At 36.6% G+C, this 19797-nt stretch overlaps 1 protein-coding gene across 4 annotated transcripts in view; it reads right to left on the reverse strand.

The window, feature by feature from the left end:
* Positions 1–3205: 3205 nt before the first annotated feature.
* Positions 3206–19797, reverse strand: part of MYO1B (myosin IB) — a 169017-nt gene continuing 152425 nt past the window's right edge. For all 4 annotated transcript variants that reach the window (XM_067549001.1, XM_067548999.1, XM_067549000.1 and 1 more), the window contains 7 exons: positions 17788–17862; positions 17290–17424; positions 15970–16076; positions 12841–12973; positions 11676–11828; positions 10288–10415; positions 3206–6215 (listed from right to left, as the gene is read on the reverse strand). In XM_067549001.1, the coding sequence (XP_067405102.1) occupies positions 6092–6215; positions 10288–10415; positions 11676–11828; positions 12841–12973; positions 15970–16076; positions 17290–17424; positions 17788–17862 (855 nt within the window). In that variant the 3' untranslated portion in view covers positions 3206–6091. The remainder of the gene's footprint in view (positions 6216–10287; positions 10416–11675; positions 11829–12840; positions 12974–15969; positions 16077–17289; positions 17425–17787; positions 17863–19797) is intronic.

Genomic DNA, 19797 nt, shown 5'->3' on the forward strand with positions numbered 1-19797 from the left:
TGATATGAGCTGCAAGGCAGCACGGTGGAAGAGTCCATCCACACACCTGGGAATGGTCCACAAGGTTGTGGGCCGGGATTCCACAAATCCCAGCTCTTTGTTCCATTTTCCAACCCAGGTGACTTGGAATGAGCTACTCTCACTAGTCTCAGTCCGTTATTTAAAATACTACCAAACAAATGGAACTTGAGTTATATGAAGCTTCTTAAAGTGTTAGGATGGTGCAAGACTTCAGAAAGTCTTGAGCCAAGCTTCTCTTCCTGCATGTTTACTGTACACTCTCACCTCCCCCTCGGGTTTGGAATCAATGGGGAGCCAAAGGCTGCTTTTTCTTTCTCTGCTCTAGAGATAGGAATTGGCTGTGAAGCCTCAGGTTCTACTCCCAGTTCTGAGAGTGAATTGGAGTGTGTGAGACTGTGAGCAAGCTCTCCTATGCTCTGATCTTAAGCTTCCCCATCTATAGCACTTATCACAATGAACTCTGCCTCAATGTCCCCTTGCCTACAGACCATAGCTCTCCTGCAGAGAACATTGAAAAAGAAATGGAAATACTCATCTGCCGCCTTTTAAAAGGGATGTGAGATCAGACAACCATCAATGGCAACCATGCCTATCCCTTTGCAGCATGAGTGACAGCGGAAGAGCTTTGCTTGTTTCCATCTATGAGTACAAGGATTTGTACACACTTATCTAGACTAATAATGGGCATGTTGGAGAAAGTGGTTGAAATGGATGGGTTGACGGTTTTGTTTCAACAAGATAATCACCCTAAGGTACACTTATTTCTTGGCATAGAAGCTCTCTTATTTTAGATTTAGATTTCAGAGGTAAAGTTTCAGAGCTAAAGAGCTAAGTTAAACTGTCAAATGCTTAACAGCCATAAACAGGGGAAAGCTAAAAGGTAGCATTCTAGGACGTATATAAGGGTATTATGATTTTTAGAAATAATGACATTGTTTTTCTTTTTTGTTGCTGTGCAGCTCTGGTTTGTATTTTAAGGTAATTTTGTCCTGTCACCTTAAAACTGACATTTGAGAATAAGAATTGGTGCGGGAGTCAGTTTCAAAAAACTTTTACTACACAAACGTCACCTGCTGACTAGAACATCAGTCACAATGTCCCAGAGCATGACTAACAGCCATTTTTTAGTTGATTTAAAGTTGAGTGTTCCAGCATAGGAAGGTGTCTGAGTTGGTTTCAGCTGACGTAGAGTTGGGATGGAGTTTGATGTTCATTTCAGAGCCGTTGTTTGGGCAGGGGTTACTGTAGGCAAGAACAGCAAGCCATATGGAGTATTCATCTGTGGGTTTCGTTACTGGAAAAACCAAGCTGTCTTTCCTTCCCCTTTACTTACAATTGCATTCCGCTAAATCTTCCCAGAACTCCTGATCCCAAGCCATCCCAGGATGTAAGGATGATTTTTCCAGTGCTATTAGCAGCAGTTCAAACTGATCAGGATTCACCATTATCCCTCATCCTCCATGTTCTTCTTTTAAGAAGTTGAGAAGAGCTAAGAGACCCACTTCAATAATAATACTCAGTCTCTGATGCATGAGCTAATGCCACAGTTAATGTTCTACCATTATTCTGGATCAGAGAATATGGATTGTGTGTAGACATGTAGACAGAGAACAAGCACCACTATTGATGTTTCTAGCAGAAGGCAGTGTTGTTGTCCAAACACACTCCTTGCCAGTAATGTTTTTCGATTTACTGAACAGCCTTTAGCACAATCCCTGGAAGAAGCTACCTCACTTAACACATGAGAAAATGGAAAAGCTCTCCATAATTGGAAGTGATGCATAACATATTATTGTCCTCTTGGGCCCAATCCTACAAGCATTCAGGTGTTTGTGTAACTTCACTCACATGAAGTGCACAGTATTATTCACACGAGTAAAATTATGCATGTACTTCAGCGTCTACAGGATCAGGCTCATGTCTGTAATCTAAATTACAAAAATTCTGTGATATTGAAAGATGTCTCCTCTCAATATGAAATCTAGTCAGCTAAAAGTAGATTACTTAGAAGTAGTTTCATTTATTACATCTGTGCCAGTGACCTTCACTTATTCAGGGGATTTTACAATCACGTTTTTTAAAATGGTTTTCTCTCCCCTATTGTTGTAGGCCAAGTCCCAGGGGAAACTGATTATATAGTGGAAACAGTGAAATTGACTATACGCAAAATACGGTAAAATGCACAGAAATAAAGATGCCGAAGGAGTGAAGTATTTTCCTGTTACAGCGATCACAGGTGGTACTTGCAACAACACAGATGTGTGAATTTAAATTGATGGTATCCCTTTAAACTGTTCAGTTTTTCCACTCTGTTCTTGAAACATTCATGTTTGTTATAAAGTTTTAATATCCAGAGAACTTAAATATTCAATGTATGTTGCCCTTCCTCTCCTCTTAAAATAGCAATTATACTAGTGCCATAACTACATCACATCCTATAGAACATGGAAATATGTTTTTCAAGTATAAAGATTTAAATATTTAAACGTTTAAATATTAAACAATGAAAATTCAGAAGAAGGGGAAAAGATCTCATTTTATATTGAAATTTGAAGTTTAGGCTTTTTAACTGATTCCAGAAGTGTTTAGAAAAATAATACTTTCACTTCTGGCAAAAGCAAAACAAATCAGAAACAAACCTGGTCTAGTACTAATGCTGTTCTTTGTGCTTTATATATTAGTTTCCTTATGCAATGATTTGTATAATGAAAAACTAATTATATAATTCAGTATGAAACTGTAAAAAAAAGATAAAAGGAAAAAAATTTCTTCTCTTCCATAAAACAAAACATAGGAAGTGATAGGTTTGTGGCTTGCTGCCATTTTATGAAAATCAGGTTAATCTGGCCTATTTACACTATTCCCTTGGGCAGCCAATCCAAATCCTGACAACAGGAATGCTGAATTTGCAGAATGTTCAAAAAAAGCAATGTCTAGAGACAGATTTAACTCATTCACATCATATTGCACACATTAGAATGGCACTGAAAAGAAAGGTTATTGTGAAATCACTTAGAGAAATGTTGCTTCACAAGAAAATTACACATAAAATACTGATTTTACGTTTTCCTAAAACCACTCATCAATATCATGTATAATTAACCTGAAATCTAAACATCTCATCACTTTTAACTGTATGGGATTGGAAGGGTACAAGAAGCAGCACACAGACTTAGAAACAAGATGGGTCTAGGAACAGAATTTTATTGTTATCTGGTGAAGTCTCATGCAGTGAGTTCCATCCAATAGTGATACTTGACTGAGGGTGCCAATGACAAATGAAAAGTTACAGGTAAAGCGATGTGTAAATTCATCAACAATGGGTTTTCTCCCCTTTTTACAGTTGCATGAGAGTAAGTTAAGAAACGAAATGGAGGGAAAGGAAACTGACCAAGCGATCTTGCATTTTCTTTTCAACACCCTGGATACTTACACTAAAACATCAAAATATCATAATTAAACTAACATATCAAAATAATTTATGTTAAAAAACATTAATAATCCAATTTTTTTTAAGGCATCCAATTGTAATATATTGGAAAATATTAACTGATTCACGGGTTAAAATTGCCAAGATTCTGGAAAACAGACATAGTAAAAACGAAAGTAAAGACCTTTATTTAATATCTCTACTATCCTTTTAGTATGATCATTTTAAATACACACAGAGAATATAATTGAAGTAATTTATATAGTGACTTGATGCAAAACTGAAAAGGTAACACTGATTCCAGGCAAATGCTCCTGAACTCCTCCTCTAATTTTCCACATGCAAACAACTGCAGGAATGACAGAATTTAGATGTCTACCTTCCTTCCTTATTTCCAGGTTATTTTTTGAAAATTTGACTCTAATAAGTTCCTAATGGAAGTAGTTTGAAAGCTACAAGCTTTACAAAACCTTGTAGATTTAACTGGGCTACACTTTGCAGAGCAGAAATTCTAATTCATCATATGTGAAGACTGTGAAATATTAGACCACCACCTTTCTGCTATGTTCTCAGGGCAATGGTTTCACAATTTGAGTGCATCCCAATATTGCTCTAGAAATTAATACCATGGTTTATTTTGTAAACTTCTCCTATTATAGTATTTCTAGGATGCTTTAAAATTTACAATTCATTAATCTGACAACAGATTTATTTTGAGCCTTCAGGTATTACTAAAGGATGATGAGAAAGAGGAAGCTTTTGTCACATTTAAAAGAAATTTAACAGAAAATTTTCACCATTACCATTAAAAAAAAAAAAAAAAAAAAATCACATCTTAGTAGCACTAAGGAGACAAGTGAAAGCAATCATTTTGTGTCCCAATCACAGCTAAACTCCTTCATTTGATTTTAATCCAAATCAAATTGTAACAAAAAAATCAGAAGTGGAACAACTGTTTTTCTCTACATTTAGGGAGTCTGTCTGAAGCACTGGTGACTCAGCTGCAATACATAATGCTTTATTGGAAGTCTACATTACAGTAGAACTACATAAGGAAACCTTCATAAATTTAGTTGTAACTTCAACAGGAGAGTAACGAGACTCTGAACTTTGCTTTATCTACTTTATTTACGCTTGGGCTTTTAGCATTGCATATCTGGTGTCTTAACCTATGTTTGAAGGCAGGTACTGCAAGCACACAATACTTCTCAGCTGTCCTTGCATCAACAAATCAAACAATTACATTCAATAAACCCTTCACTCAAATAGTTACTTCTACCTAAAAACTCAAAAATGTCCCCATAAATCCATGCTTTCAGCTAATGCTTCTGGTTTATAAAAGATTAATTTCAATCAGTTACACTGAAAGTTTATAATGCAGTCCTTGATTGTAAAGTGTTTCTGTGCACACATTACATCAGGCACAAAAAAACCTTATATAAAACAGTTTTGAAATACAAAAATATGGTTATAACATAAGAGTACCAAACAGCACAGAATTACGACAATTTTATTATTATAATATCAATTTATGTACATCATCCCCCAGAATTATGAAACGTTTTAATTCTAAGTATTTTTCCCAAATTTTGACAACCGTAGTGTACACTCTAAAAAACTGCAAATTAAAACCACAAACCTACTTTAATCCCTACATAGTCTATGCAGGCTGTACCAATCATGTCTCTCTTACACACAAAAGTGTATTATAAATAATTTTTCACAAAATGTCACGAGTGTTTTATTGCACATTGTACATGCCAATATCTGAAAAAGACTAACCCTTCACATAATAACTAAACAGTTTAAACGTCTTGCAGTTTTCATTATCCATATTACTGCATTTTTCAGGATCTAATGTTAACCAGTAATTTACGGAAAAAAGCAGAATAGAAAATGCGCTTTGAATTATATAGCTTTTGTGAACTAAAGAAATGTTGTTGCCTCCTTAATAATTCTACTCTGCTTCCTACTGTAGTCATTAAAAATATCTGACCTAATTAGAAAGCCTGTTTCGAAACACCAGCTTCTTTACTGAAAATAAAAACCATATGCATAAGCTGCATAGGCAGTTGTACATTCCTTCTGCTCTGCAGAATCAGGTTTTCCTGCACTATATTCTGTTAAAGATCAAATTACATACCTCTTTGAACTGTTTACAATTAAAGTTACTGTTTCAGTCTCATAATTTTGCCAGTCTCTCCAATGGAAGCAAACAATTAACCCTTTACATCACCAGCACAGATTGGTATCAAAATGCAATAAGCAGAAGTTACCAATATGTTATCAATGTCTTTTACAGTGTGATTTATATATCTTCTGTTAGGCAGATTTCTAGTTCAACAAGTATGAATACTTTCTCATTAATATGTGGGTTTATGGTATGCTGTACTAAAATGTGATGGCTAAACAAAGAGCACATATCATATGTAACAGATATCTGCCAGTTCATAAAATGCTGCCACTGGACAAAATCTGCATTTTGAGGGTTAAAATTACTGCATTAAGAAAGATTTAAAAGCCTATGAGTCAAATATTTTGCCAAGGGTTTCTAAAGCTATTAGCCCCTGGCAGCCCAAAAAACTAAAATTGCACTATAACAAAAACCAAGTCCATGAAAGATAGAGGGACCAACTGCAATTAAGGTACAGCAACTTCAAGGAGCCGGTTGTTTTTTCGTTTGCAAGTTGGGATGTTGCCATTTTTCTGGTTGCCCTGTATAAACTTCACACATACTTTGTCTTGTCTGAATTGAACCAGGAACCTAGGATGGAATAAAATGGGTTTTAATTAAGGATGGAAAAACTACATGTACAGCAAATGGTTCTTTGTGCAAGCCTCTCTTTCATTAGCTACTGTAACAAGAAAAAGGTATATGGTATTACTTCTCATGCAATTGTTTATGATATTAGTAATAAAAGAGGGTTAGAAACTTGAACATGTTATGTTATATAGTATTTTTGTCCATTTATACTCCCTTGTGTTCAGTTATCTTCCATTGTCAGTGATTAAGGCACCTTCAGACTCTAGATTTTTATAGTCCCAGTTTAGAAGGGGAACATGCAGAATTGTCTGTTTGAAAAAGCATGATTAATACACGAAAATATCAAAATGACAAGGAACAATACTTAGAATTATTCAACACTCCCATAAATACACCCCAGAATATCAGCCTAAAAACACCTGTAGGGCGGTCTAGGACTCTAGGTATATTTAATCCTGCCTCGGTGCTGGAAAAGGAAGTGTCTAGATGATCTCTCAAGGTCTATGTTTAAAGTATACAGACATACACTAATTAACCCTCAATACGCCTCACTGGTAGGTGGGTAAATAAAACCCCATTTTACAAATGTCGAAACTGAGAAATGTGGAAGGACTTACTTGAGGCCATATGTTGAGTCAACGGCAGAAGTTTCCGGAACTAGGATCTGTCAGTTCCTAACCCTGTGCTCATTCCTCCAGACACCATTAGATGGTTTAACAATGATCACTATAACTGCTCTATAGACCCAAGCATTACTACTTTTGACTAATACAGATAAACCTTAGTACAAAGCAAGATTGATGTGACAATGTATCTTGGGCAAAAAGATCTTGTATTTGAGACATTTACAATTATTCCCCACTTACTGGAACCCTGGAACAGATCTCCTTGCTCTTCTACTGGTTTTTCAAAATCCTTCTCTAACGATATCCATTGCCATAAATGCTACAATATCAAATTCCCAATGTCTGCAGACTATTTCAAGATGCTAATGTTGTTCAAATAATAAATAACCTTAAAATATAGTAAAATGTCGTGTGGCATAAAACTACCTTGCATAACAACTGCACAAAAGATCTGGGGAAAAGTGGAATAAAGACTGCGTGCATCTAACAATCAATACACATACTGGTAAACACTTTAAGGTTCCAGAAGTTTTGCCTAACAGTATTCCAAATAGTCATTAAAGACTGACATGAATACAGACAAGGATATGTCTCATTTTATACCAGAGTGTAGCATTAGAACATTTCTACTGACCCTGTGACCCATAAAAGGTAATCCAAGCTGCAGCACATTTAAAGATAAGATGGTTTTACTGAGTATAATGAAACAAACTGGAATGCTCATTTGATAGGGACACTATTCTAGATGTGCAAAATTTAGGATTCCTGGAGAATTTTTCTTGTAGATAAATAATTAGTACTTTCAAGGCCACCATTACTGTAGTATCTGAATGTTTCACAATCTAATGTATTTATCCTCACAACAACCCATGAAGTAGGGAATTGCTAATGTACACATTTTACAGATGGGGAATGGAAGTATAGAGAACTTCTGAGTGACTTGCTCCTATGTCATACAGGAAATCTGTGCCAAAGCAGGTTTCCTTGAACCCAAGTTTCCCAAGTCCTAGGCTAATGCCTTAACCACTGGACCATCCTTGCTAGAAATGTGACCCTTATATTTCTTATTCTCAGTCAGTTTTCACAGTTCTGTTTAGTGATAATATGAATTTCACAGTCCCATCTCAGCCATCTGCAAGTTTCTGATAACTGCTTCCTGCAGTCCAGGATCAATTCAATTCTGTAATCTAGTTTCCTAACCCTCCATTTTCTACCGAGAATAGAAAAAACTCTCTTGCGATCCTCCAGTCGCTTAAAAACATCAATATACCTTTATCAGGCATTTCTGAATTTCCTCATCACCACATGTAGTGAAGGGGTGTCTGTAAACAAGATCATTGTTTGGCTCTTCCACAATTCCCATTGACCTAAAATAGGTCTTTTGCAATAGGAAGAATTTCCTTTCAGCATCTTTAAGAAGTCTTCCAGTAAAGACCAAAAATGTCAAAGAATTTTTCCTTTCAGCCGGAAATCACAAAATCAAGCTGACTGCAGAGTTCAGGGGAGGAAACGGACTGTGCTTTGCAGAACTTCCACTCAGTACATTTTTCCTGCTGTCAATATCAGACACTGAAGGGTTTCAGAGTTCCAGACATGTAGCATCCACAAAGTGCCACTAGCTCCTACATCCACAGGCAGTGTTACCAGTGCTGCACTTCCCTGGATGGTCTGACCTCCTGGAACAATCCCCTACAGCTGGCTCACCATAGCTGGTGAGAGTTTTGCTGATAAAAATGACAATATAGAAGATAGATAACCCTATTTCAGCACATCCAACTGGCTCAGTAGTTGCTCCCCTTCTGTGACATTATTCCTGTGCGATAAATAAACGCAAATACACTGCAATGGAGAAGTATCCTCTCCAACCCACCCCCGATTGGAAAAAAACCAAAAAACAACTGACTGGGCATAATCATAAATCAATGGTATCCTTGCCTACAGGTGCTAGATCTGCACTTGAGAAGGGACAGTGAAGCAATATTTCACTATCACTGAACATGGAGCTGCTAAGAAGTTCTTTATGTAATTTTTATGTGGATAAATTTACGCACAAGATATGCCTCAAGGGCTTTAATTTCCAAGACAACAGATCCACAACCGAAAATGCAGCCTCTGTGAAGATTTAGATGGTCAGCAAAAAAGATAAGATCTCAATCATCAGAAAGGCCACACAAGTGCACTAGACATTCTAACATGCATGCTGAAATATGATTTTGATAGCATATGCCTCTCCCCTGAGCATTAAATTAGATCCTTATTAGGCACTGCTTCAACTTTTTAAGATGCTAAGAGCATCTATATTTATGATTGAGAAAATAAAATTGCACTTTGTTATAGTATTAAAAAAATAAGAGTTGATATTTTCAGATGAAGAGCAACACTGCGCCTTTTCAACTGATCCCCACATTTCAGCATCTATCAGCTCCATAAACTGTAATTACAAGAACTTTATGCAGCAGTCTATGGTTAAGCAATCAACAACGGATAAAGGGTTCGAGTTTTGCCTAGAGAAATAATTAATTTCACTAATGCTCAAGGACAGATACTGTCTCCTTTATTCAAGATGACCAGTACACCTTACTCTATGAGCAGATCCATCATAATTGGTGACATTACTCACAGAGTATGCTTCTACTCGACATGAACAAAGGTGCCAGAATCAGGCCCTATGTGAGAAAAAAATTGGTAGTCTATGTTTTAAACAGACTTACTTAGACTTACTCAATAAAAGTGAACTTACAGGTCAACTTTACTTCACACTTATAATATTGATTATCTGAATCTTACTGAAGAGGTCAAAACATGAAACAGAACCCAATGGATATAAATTATAATGGGAGATTCCAGTTTTCTGTTTAAGCCACAAACAACTGATTAAGCATTCATTAGGAATTTTAAGACTCTCTTTTCAGTAACATTCACTAAAAAGAAGGTAAAGGATCTTTCAGATGAACTGACATTCTATTAATGTTTTTTCTCTGTCAATTACAACCTGTATTGTATGCTGCTCATATTTTCCATAATTCATTATTTGGTCACACATAGTAGCAGCATATAAACTGCTTATGTATGTGGGTTACACAGAGTGTGAAAACATAAATGCATACAAGTAAAAGATGGTTTTAAATTTTATTTATTCATTTAATTTCACTGATAATGAAACATGATTTCTGTTCAAATGTATGCAGTCTCATTTCAAACAAACCTAAAAAAATTTCTCTAAGTTTCAAAGCTCTAAAACAACCAGAAACAAATACTGAAAATGAGTATAGACAGAAACAGAAAACTGGAATCCCTAATTACAAGTTATTTTTCTGTCATGAGAAAAAAATCCCAGTTACACAATGCTCTTTTGTTTATCCAAGGTTAGATTTTTGACTGATAAACCTACCGGCATGCTGCATGGGAGAAAATGCTCTTTTAAAAACAAACAAAAAATAACATACTCATCAGAAATCTCAATGTTGAGCTTCTGTTTGGTCTGGCTGAGAGTGGTGCGGTAAAGCTTAGTGGCCATTTCAATAAGGTGATCACTGCTGAACAGGAAATCCCCTTTACCAGCTGCTCCTGAGCCCTGAAACAGAAAGAAACTTACTGAGTATCATCACAAATACTCAGAAGAATCCTGTAGAATTTTATATACGTAAACAGAGATATTAGAACCCCTCCTTCCTACGCCACCTCCAAAAATGCAAAAAAAAAAAAAAAAAAAAAAAATCAAGGATCAAACATCAGTAAAGCACACCACTGAGCAAGATAGAGTAACAAGGAGGTTTTCTGTCACCACCAAGTGCCAGCCTTTTGAATTCTAAGTTAAAAAGGAACAACATTCAAGTTTTGGGCTTAAAATATGACCCAATTTTAAACTTGTTAGAATCTGATAAGAAAGCTCCATGGGATTCTAAATATCAAGGTAGGTTCCCCTTCAGCCCAACGGAAAGCCACTAAACTTTGTAGATCCTACAGAAATGTACTGTTTTAGTCTCCTTCTGCTGGCTACATCACAGCAATTCATACCATCTTCATAGTGGAACTGAAACCAACTGGTGATACTAGCACACAGAAAAAGATGTTCTGGCATGATAGAGCACTATATAAATTGAATTTGTTAAACAAAAAGCTAGGCTATCAGCTCCATTTAAGAAAAATGCTGACAACAGATTTTTGAGAGGGTTCTACAAACAGAGAAGAGAAACAAGAGTACTTGATTACATTATTTTATATTGGTAACCAAATTAGTGATAAATTTCCCAATGTGGGTATGAATGGTAAAGTTAGTGATGATGAATTCAGAGAGTAAGATGAAGTGAATAATAAAAATGTGATATAATAATATAAAAGATTTTTTAGAAGCCTATAAATTCAGAATAGGTTTATTCAGAAGGGGAAAAAAAGGATGATATTTAATCTAAAGTTCCCACTTCTCCTAAAGAGCAAAAACACATTTACCCATCTGTTCATTAAACTTCAGTTATACTGAAGAGTCAGGGAAAGTTATATAAGGGGTTAAAAAAGCTAAGAACAAGGTTTCACTATGAATAAAAACCAGACTAAAGGGCCATTTTACAAATGGAAAAAGTCTAAACCTGAGATGTCTGAAGCAAATCATTATGACTCATTTTCACAAGTGAATTGTCACCCATGATTTAACAGCTTCACTACCTGGTCTTTAATCATCCTAAATCTCCCACTTCATAGATGTGGGAAAGATTTAGGCAGCTGTTTTAACTATAACTATATGCTAGCAACACAAGAATTAATGTTTTAAGACAATTTCTGTGCTTCTCATATAGTATAAATATGCTTTATAATTTATTATAGATTTAAACTCTACCTCTTTGAGGTGTACAGCAAAAAAACCATCATTCTGAGAGCTCATGGACACTTTAGTAACATCACCCAGAGGGACTTCTGACTTGATATGTCCCGACTTTTGATCAGCAAGGAGGACGTTATTTTTTGTTAACAAGAAAATCCTGGATGCACACTGTAAAATGAGAAAATGAAAAACATGATCTATTCAAACGCACAGTGATGAAAACTCTACAACAGAGTAACCATTGAGAAATCAAAGAGTTCAGAGAGCTGAGACCCTTGACTCAAATTTTCAAACCTGAACATCTTAAGTTCAGCAGGAGCTGCAGTTTGATCAACGTCTCTGGAAAACGAGTTCACTTTTACTTAAATCATAGAATCATAGAGTTGGAAGGGACCTCAGGAGGTCATCTAGTCCAACCCCCTGCTCAGAGCAGGACTAACCTCAGCTAAATAATCCCAGCGAGGGTTTTGTCAATCCTACTTATGGATTCAGAAGCCAAATGCACCCCAGTGTTTCACTTCGCCCCCTATGCTTACATGTATAAATACATTTTTAATTGTAAATTTATAGATGCACAGTCTGAAAATTGAAAGTCAGAGTACATCTATAAATGAGAATGACCCTGATTCTTCATTCCTTGCACAATGCAAATGTCTATAGAAATCAATGTACATTTTGGGTGTGGAGTAAATGCAGTATCAAGTATATCTATTTGTGTGCACACATACCATATGTACCAAATGCTTATGTATTTTAAATACTACTTTGTCCTCCACTATCATCTCTCAGAACTATTCTCTTAATATACAGCTAAGCATTAATTTTTTTAAGTACCAAAGATTTTTCTAAATTAGAAAATGTACCTATCCAAAAAGAATTCCACACTTCCACCTTCTAAAATGGATAATTTAATAAAAGTAGTTATAAAAGAAATGACCATCAGTTAATAAAGAATACCTACCTACCTCTTATACAGTGCTTTTCATCAACAGATCTCAAAGTGTTTTACAATGGAGGTAAGCATCATTTGTTCCATTTTACAGATGGAGAAACTAAATAAATAAGCATTTTTTAACCTTCAGAATAATTGAAGGGAAAAATAAAATTGCCCTTATATGTTATTTTACAAGACCCATCACAACAGAATGTCCTTTGAGATTAAACAGTGCCATTTTATTACCTTCCCATTAGCTCTATTGATTTTATTCACAACTTCAGCAATAATGATCTTTTCTTCCACAGCATCTTTGAGTTTTTTGTACTTAGGGTTCTTGCTGATTTCCAGGTAAGCCCCATGGAATGGTTGCCCAACACTATGGAAGGACAAAACAATACAGAAACACTCAAGTTAAATTTGACCTCAAGGCAAAAGTAAACACCCCAGAACAGTCACATTCTGGTGCAGCTTTGCAATGGTGGTTTGGTACCAATGGCAGCCCAAATATTTTATTCACGGATATTGTATTTACTTGAGCATATTGTCCCACCACAGAAGTTTGTTAGTTGCATAGTGTTTAACACAAGAAAATATAAAATATCCCAGTATCCGCACTTAGGTAGATATTTTCAAAGGGGCCTAACGCAATCAGTTAGGCATTCAACTCCCACTGATTTTCATGGGAGTTGGATTCCAGTCCTCTTTGCCTTTGCAAATCTTTCCCTGCATATATGCAAGATTTGGCTTTATCTCCTATTTGGTCCTATCTGACAGCATTCTGACTTCAAAAGCTTTTTGGTCAAAAATATTGATTCTGTCTGAAGCATAAGTTGAAGACTTCATTACAATGGGTTTGGCTTTCATTTAATACATTCCCCATTGCTCAAACAAGAAATCTCTCCACATTCAGATTCTGACTAACAGCCTGGAGAGAATATTCTAACACAAGCTATTTTTATATAAATTAATAAGATGCTCCACAAGCTTTGTTTCCACTGAAAACTGAATTTCTAGTTTCTTAGATCCCGTCACGACTTAAATTTCAATCAAGCTTCTTTGAAGATCCCCAGAACTGATTTTTATCAGCTTTACTGAACACCACAAATATGTCTGCAGCCCAAGGAAAAACGTAGATATTCTTGCAGTTGCTTCAGCAATGTTAACCGTGCAGATAGCACCAACCGGGGGCTCATAAGAAATTCTCTTGTGTTTTCAGGCCTCTACCTGTCTGAAAAACTGATAAGAGTATTTGTAGAGATATGTAAGATTTTAGCCAGCCTAGACACTGTCACTGAGTAGACTGAGTCTTCGGAATAGAAAAAATTACTCAAACAAACATGGCCTTGGGAAGATAAAAAGCTTTTCAAGTTTCATTATTTAAAGGTATTTCTTAACATGCTAAACTGCAAAATTGCCTGTTCATCACATTCCAACACTGGTCACTTTTTTCATGAATGTTTTGGCATCAAGAAAGTTTAAATAATGACCACAGCAAATCATTTAGCTCCAAGTATTTTGTTTGCTTTTTATTGTCCAAATTTTGAACAAGTGAGAAAGGCCTAAATGCAAAGATCATTTTCCTAGCTTGTCGCTTTGATCATGTCACCCCTCTCTTTGCACCCCTCCACTGGCTCCCCCCTTCTTTGCTGCATCGGACATAGCTCCTGGTCTTTACTTTCAAGGCTCTTCACAACCTACCCCACCAGAACAGGAGTCCTAAAAGAACAGGGCAAGAATGCAGGGCAGTGGGAGGCCCCAGGTGAGAGCAGCAGGGAGCAGAGGGTTAGTGGGGGAACTAGGAGGAAGGTGGAGCTGTGGGGGAAGTTTGAAGAGGCCCAGGAGCAGAGGGCAACTCCCTGAAGAGCCTTCCTATTCCCTCCCCTCCTGGATAGCTCCTTCTCTTGCTAACATGGCAGTGATTTCCACAAGAGATATCCCTCCTACCTGTGCCCAACACCTGCTCCCTGTGGAGACTCTGCTGTCCAACTCCCACCATCACCTGGCTCCCTCCACACAGTGCCCAACCCCCACCCCTCCACCGCAGCACCTGCCAGCTCAGATGACAGCCTGCAGCCAGAGAGGGAAAGAAGCCGCCTGGCCCAGGAGCAGAGAATGCTGGAATACTGGAATGCCGCTCTGGCACACCTAAGCATTGATACCCACCCTCCCTATCATCTCTCATTCATTATCAAAAGGTTGATGCCCATCTCTGAGCAGACCATGATGCCAGCCTCCTTGTTACGTTTTTAAACCACCCCTTTTGTGCTGTCATGCTGCTCCACATGCTGGAGAAAAGATCCCTGTAAACATCCACAAAGCCACATAATTATCCCCCTTCAAATACTCCATTGCTATGAAGCCTCAAAAAAACTTGAGTTAAACTGTTAGTGTCCTGAACATCACTGCCTATCAAGCTGACCACAATTGTCTCCTTGTACTCTCCCCTTGATCTGTCTATATGCCTCTGTTGTCTTGTCTGTCTCTTGTCTTACACTTAGATTGTAAGCTCTCTGGGGCAGTGACCATCTTTTTATTCGTATTTGTACAGCACCTAGTCCTAGAACAATCAGGTCCTGGTCCAGGACTGGTGCTCTTACATGTTCTGGTAATGCAAGCAATGAATAATAATCTGCACTGTTACACTGAAGGGCTGAGAGACGGGATCTTTAGCTCCAATGTCTATTGTATGCTGAGATTTGGCATAGCCAACCCATGCTAGGCAGTGCTGTGGGTGGGGAGCAGTGGACTCTATGGGTTGCTCTCTCTTATGTGGAATTTAGGCTACTTGGCTTTGTGCAGAATACGGACTCCATGGCCTTTGCCTCATTTGCAGGTCAGACTGCTTATTCCACCCTTTCCTCTTGTTCTGTGGATCTCTGTGGTGGAACTCACTGCCAAATCAGCACGGCAAGAGAAAAGGTATCCAGTCCCCCTCATGCAGGTTCGCTAAATATTAATTATACGAAGAAACCTTCTTTTTGCTGTATTTGGGGTCTTGGCACAAGCAAACAGTTCTCAATGTTTACAATGCCAAAATCTGTGGTAGTTTCTGGGTATAATGATTCTAACATAACACGGTTAAAAGTCAGCAGTTTAACATTTAATTTAATAGCAAGTTTATTTCACTTTGTAAGACTGACAAAATAAGCCAGGACTCCTCCATGAGTTTATAAAGCGAGTAATCCATAAACAAAAATTCTCCAAGTAGGCATTTAAGATTAGCAAACTGGTCCACAAAAAAGGTCCCCAACTAGCAGTTTCTACTGGCTAAGATAAACAAGGCTTTGCTGTGTAACTTCCTAAATCTATGTAAGGGTGCAGAGTATTTTTATTTCACACACACTGAGCAGTGGTACCAGAATAACTCATTACCTGGCTGGATATAAAGCCTTCTTGTCCTTGAAAAGTTCACTGGCTTCCAGTTTTTCTTCATATATAAGCTTCTGTTGATCTGTGAATTGGTCTCTGTACTTTTTACACTAGAAAACATGGAATTTTAGATTAATCATAAACCATTCTTAGAAATCTGCTTTAAAGCAGCAGCCATCACTGATTACTACTCACTTATTGCTTAAGACGCACATTCTCAGTATATCTCTGGAGTGACTCAACTCCCTCCCACATGCCATTATAACACAACAACCATTAGTTGAGGCATTTGAGCCTCTGCCTGCTCTATACACCTCTGAATTACATTAGAAACATTAGAGATGATTTTAAAGAAAGTATTTCATTTAAGGATATATAGTTAGTTGACAGTACTGTCAGCTAAAATCCATCGTATCCCAATAGTACTCCTTTTTTGTTCACAAGAACAAAGCTTCACAGGCTTTTTTTTTTTTTTTGGTTTTGTTTTGTTTTTTTGGTACTGCAACACAGCCACTTTACATAATTTACACAATCATCAGAATTCCGCTGTTCCTTTTAGCTGGCAGAACTATAGTTTTGTAAGTGTTTCATCCTGGAGTTGCTTTGAGTGGGGCTCCCTACTTCCAGCATTAACTCAACTTTCTGAAAGCAAAACACAATTTAAAATATAAACAAAATCAAATAATTACCAATAGCTATTAATACACATACACAAATATACAGAACCATCAAAGCGTGGCTGAAACATTTAGATCGGTTTGCAGAATTCAGCATGTTCCTGATTTACCATGGTAAAAAGTTAGAACAAGAGAATCTTTGTCTTTAACAATCTGCAGAAAATGGCATGGTTGCAAAGAGATCATCATAGATGCTGAGTGCTCACCAAGAGTCTCGTCAGCACTTAAACGGGTCTTGCCATTTTCTCCATGAACAGGTCCAAAACAAATTTCAGCTAACCACAGTTCACATGCATCATATTCCACTGAGTATTTCCAGTCTTAGACTAAGAGCTAACACCAGTCCTGAACATGAACATAAGTATTATAAACCACCAATTAACAGGAAACATGCATATTCCCTTCATGTTAAATTGAGAGCTCATGGGGGGAAAGCAATACACTTTACTCCTCTTTTCCAACCACTAGATAACATATGGTTATGACTGGAAGACCAAACAGAATGATCAAAAAAAACAGTTCATGCAACAATAATATCCAACATGGTAGCAAATATTTCCTAAAAATACACCCTCTGTGAACAAAACGGAGGCAGTCAAATCATATGATCAAATTTTGTATAATCGCAGCCAAAATGCACCCTTACCCTCCACAAGTGGAAAATCCTCTTCAGTTCCTTGTGAGTTGAATCCAAGAAGAGGTAAGGCCTTGCTGGCCAGTTTTTGTCTATTGGTGATAAAGAAGGCATCTTATTCTTCATTTCCAAGAAGTACTTTTGCATCTGTGATAAATTTTAAGCAAGATGTTTTATTAATCCTTAAAGCTATTGAAACAAGCTAGAAATAACAGACGCTATCCAATGATAAGTGTTGTTATTCAGCTGCAATGCCCATACTTAAGCCTGTTCACAAATTTGGGAGGCTAAATTTATTTAGAAATGCTGCTTTAGGTGATGGCAGTCCATTTCCTTAGTTTCAAAACATGTTACTATTCCTTCTTTACAACAAAGAACTAAATGGTCATGCTGTCACCCGTATAGTAGGAGACTCCTTTACAAATATTATTAAGATACTTGTGTAGCTAACACTTCTGGCTAAGCTAGAAAATAAAAATTTTAATGAACCTATATTGTATATGTACTCACAATTTTCTGAAGTGTAAATTCATATATTTTCCTTCCAGCATTGGCTCGGAAGAATTTCCTGTATTCTCTACGGACCTGAAAAATTAAACAAGCCTTCAGAGTGAACATGTATAATTAACATTTATGCATGAATGGTTTTAACAAAGCTTTGTACAGTAAAAAAGTGAAGTTACAAGTGTGGCCCATGGATGCAACAGAAAAATCAGACAGTCAAGATGTGGGAAATAGGTTACGGACAAAGATCAAAGTTACCTAAAGGTGAAAAGAACTATATTAAAAAGGATATTCTAAAAAAGCAGAGGACTTTCCATTATCTTTAAAACTGTCAAATATGATTATGTTTATTGCATATTGAGAATATTTTCATAGCTTTTTTGCCCTATTTTCCAAGCCTTTTTTGAAGAGAGTGGAGCTCTTTTTAGTGATAGGTATGTTATTGAGTCTTAATGGCCACCGGGCCATTTTGTGAACACTTCTGTTAATTGATGTATTTGTTTTATTTCTCTACATGCACTTAGAGATTTTTTGATGTGTGTATTTTATAAATCTAAACAAACAGAGCTGATAATAAACATTAATTAAGAAAGGGAATTCAGAAGAAAAATACTATACATCACATTTTTTCATACAAGTGCTCTTAGAAAACTATTCAGGAAAATGAGTTACTGGTGACTGATAGAAATACAGAAAATACATTAGATTTGTTTAGGGTCAGACAAATTATGAAATATTCAAATTTAGCAGAAAAAAATCATAGAGTAATCATTAACAGCCACTTTTAGAAGAGATTTCTGATACTGCTATGCATGACTTTAAGAGCAACTCTAAGGTAGCAAACTGAGAAATTTCTATCTACCTTTGGTATTTATTTGAGACCACTACCACGGTATCTAACTTCTGCAACTGCTACACAATTGAAATCCAAATTAAGACAAAACACACCTTATTTGGACTTTTGTGACATGCCCAAAATTCATGACAAGTTATTTGAAATTAAACTTTTTTACACGTTGGCTGAATTTGAAGCAAACCTGTTAAAGTTTTCAGTGGAAATCAGAAAAAAGGACTATGGTCTTGCATACTTTTCCACACTGCAAGCTCAGTGGTTTTGGCAAATTTTGCATAGTGTTCTTGGGTTCATCGGAACCAAAACCAAAGTGAAATCCAGAGGGTGAAAACCCACATTAGTCAAAACACAAAAGGTTCACATAGCCCCATGCCACCAACCCTCTCTCGCATCCTGAGCTTCACACAGCTCTGCTCTATTCCACCATTTTGAAAGGAATAACTTCTCAAATGTTACCATGAAAAAAGCTAACATTAGGGGGGAAAAAGCCTCTTTAATCACACATTATTTAGACATATTAACAGCATTAAAAGTACTTAAAGTGCTTCATTCTCACCAAACTTTCTCCATTCAAATATTTTCCTATTCAGTTAAAAGGAAAACTGCTTTAGTTTTCATATGTTGACTTCTACAAGGGATTTTTTTTAATGAATTGCAGAAACTTTCAGTAAAAGCTACATCTTCCTTATGCTGCTAAGGTCTAGCCCTCTCTAATTAGCACACAACCACTATCGGGACACATTAGCAATGGATACTATATCTACCTATATTAACACCTTCAAGCCCACTCCAACAATATTCATTGAAAAATATTAAAAAGGTGATTTTCTTGTATACACAGGTCCCATATCTCACCGAGTTCTCACTGGCACCTCTAATAAACAGAAGTTGCTATTATTTTTCACGAGAGGCAGTCCGTATGAGCTTAGTTTTGAATGAGAATACTGCAACACACTCACACACTCTCCTGGCACAGTAGGAAAGCCAGCAACAACGTAATTCCTTGGCAGATCAGTACTAGAGAACCCCAAACCCAGAAAGTATTGTACATTAAAATCCAATTTATTTACTATAAACAAAAACCATGCAAAAATAAATTTAGAAAATCTTGATCCAGCTCTAGTTTTTAAGATACTAAGGACTATGATTCAAATAGATGAAAT

This window comes from Emydura macquarii, unplaced genomic scaffold (genome assembly GCF_026122565.2).
Source record: "Emydura macquarii macquarii isolate MOO-44397 ecotype Brisbane River unplaced genomic scaffold, CSIRO-AGI_Emac_v2 contig_1253, whole genome shotgun sequence".
In the NCBI taxonomy this organism is placed as follows: domain Eukaryota; kingdom Metazoa; phylum Chordata; order Testudines; family Chelidae; genus Emydura; species Emydura macquarii.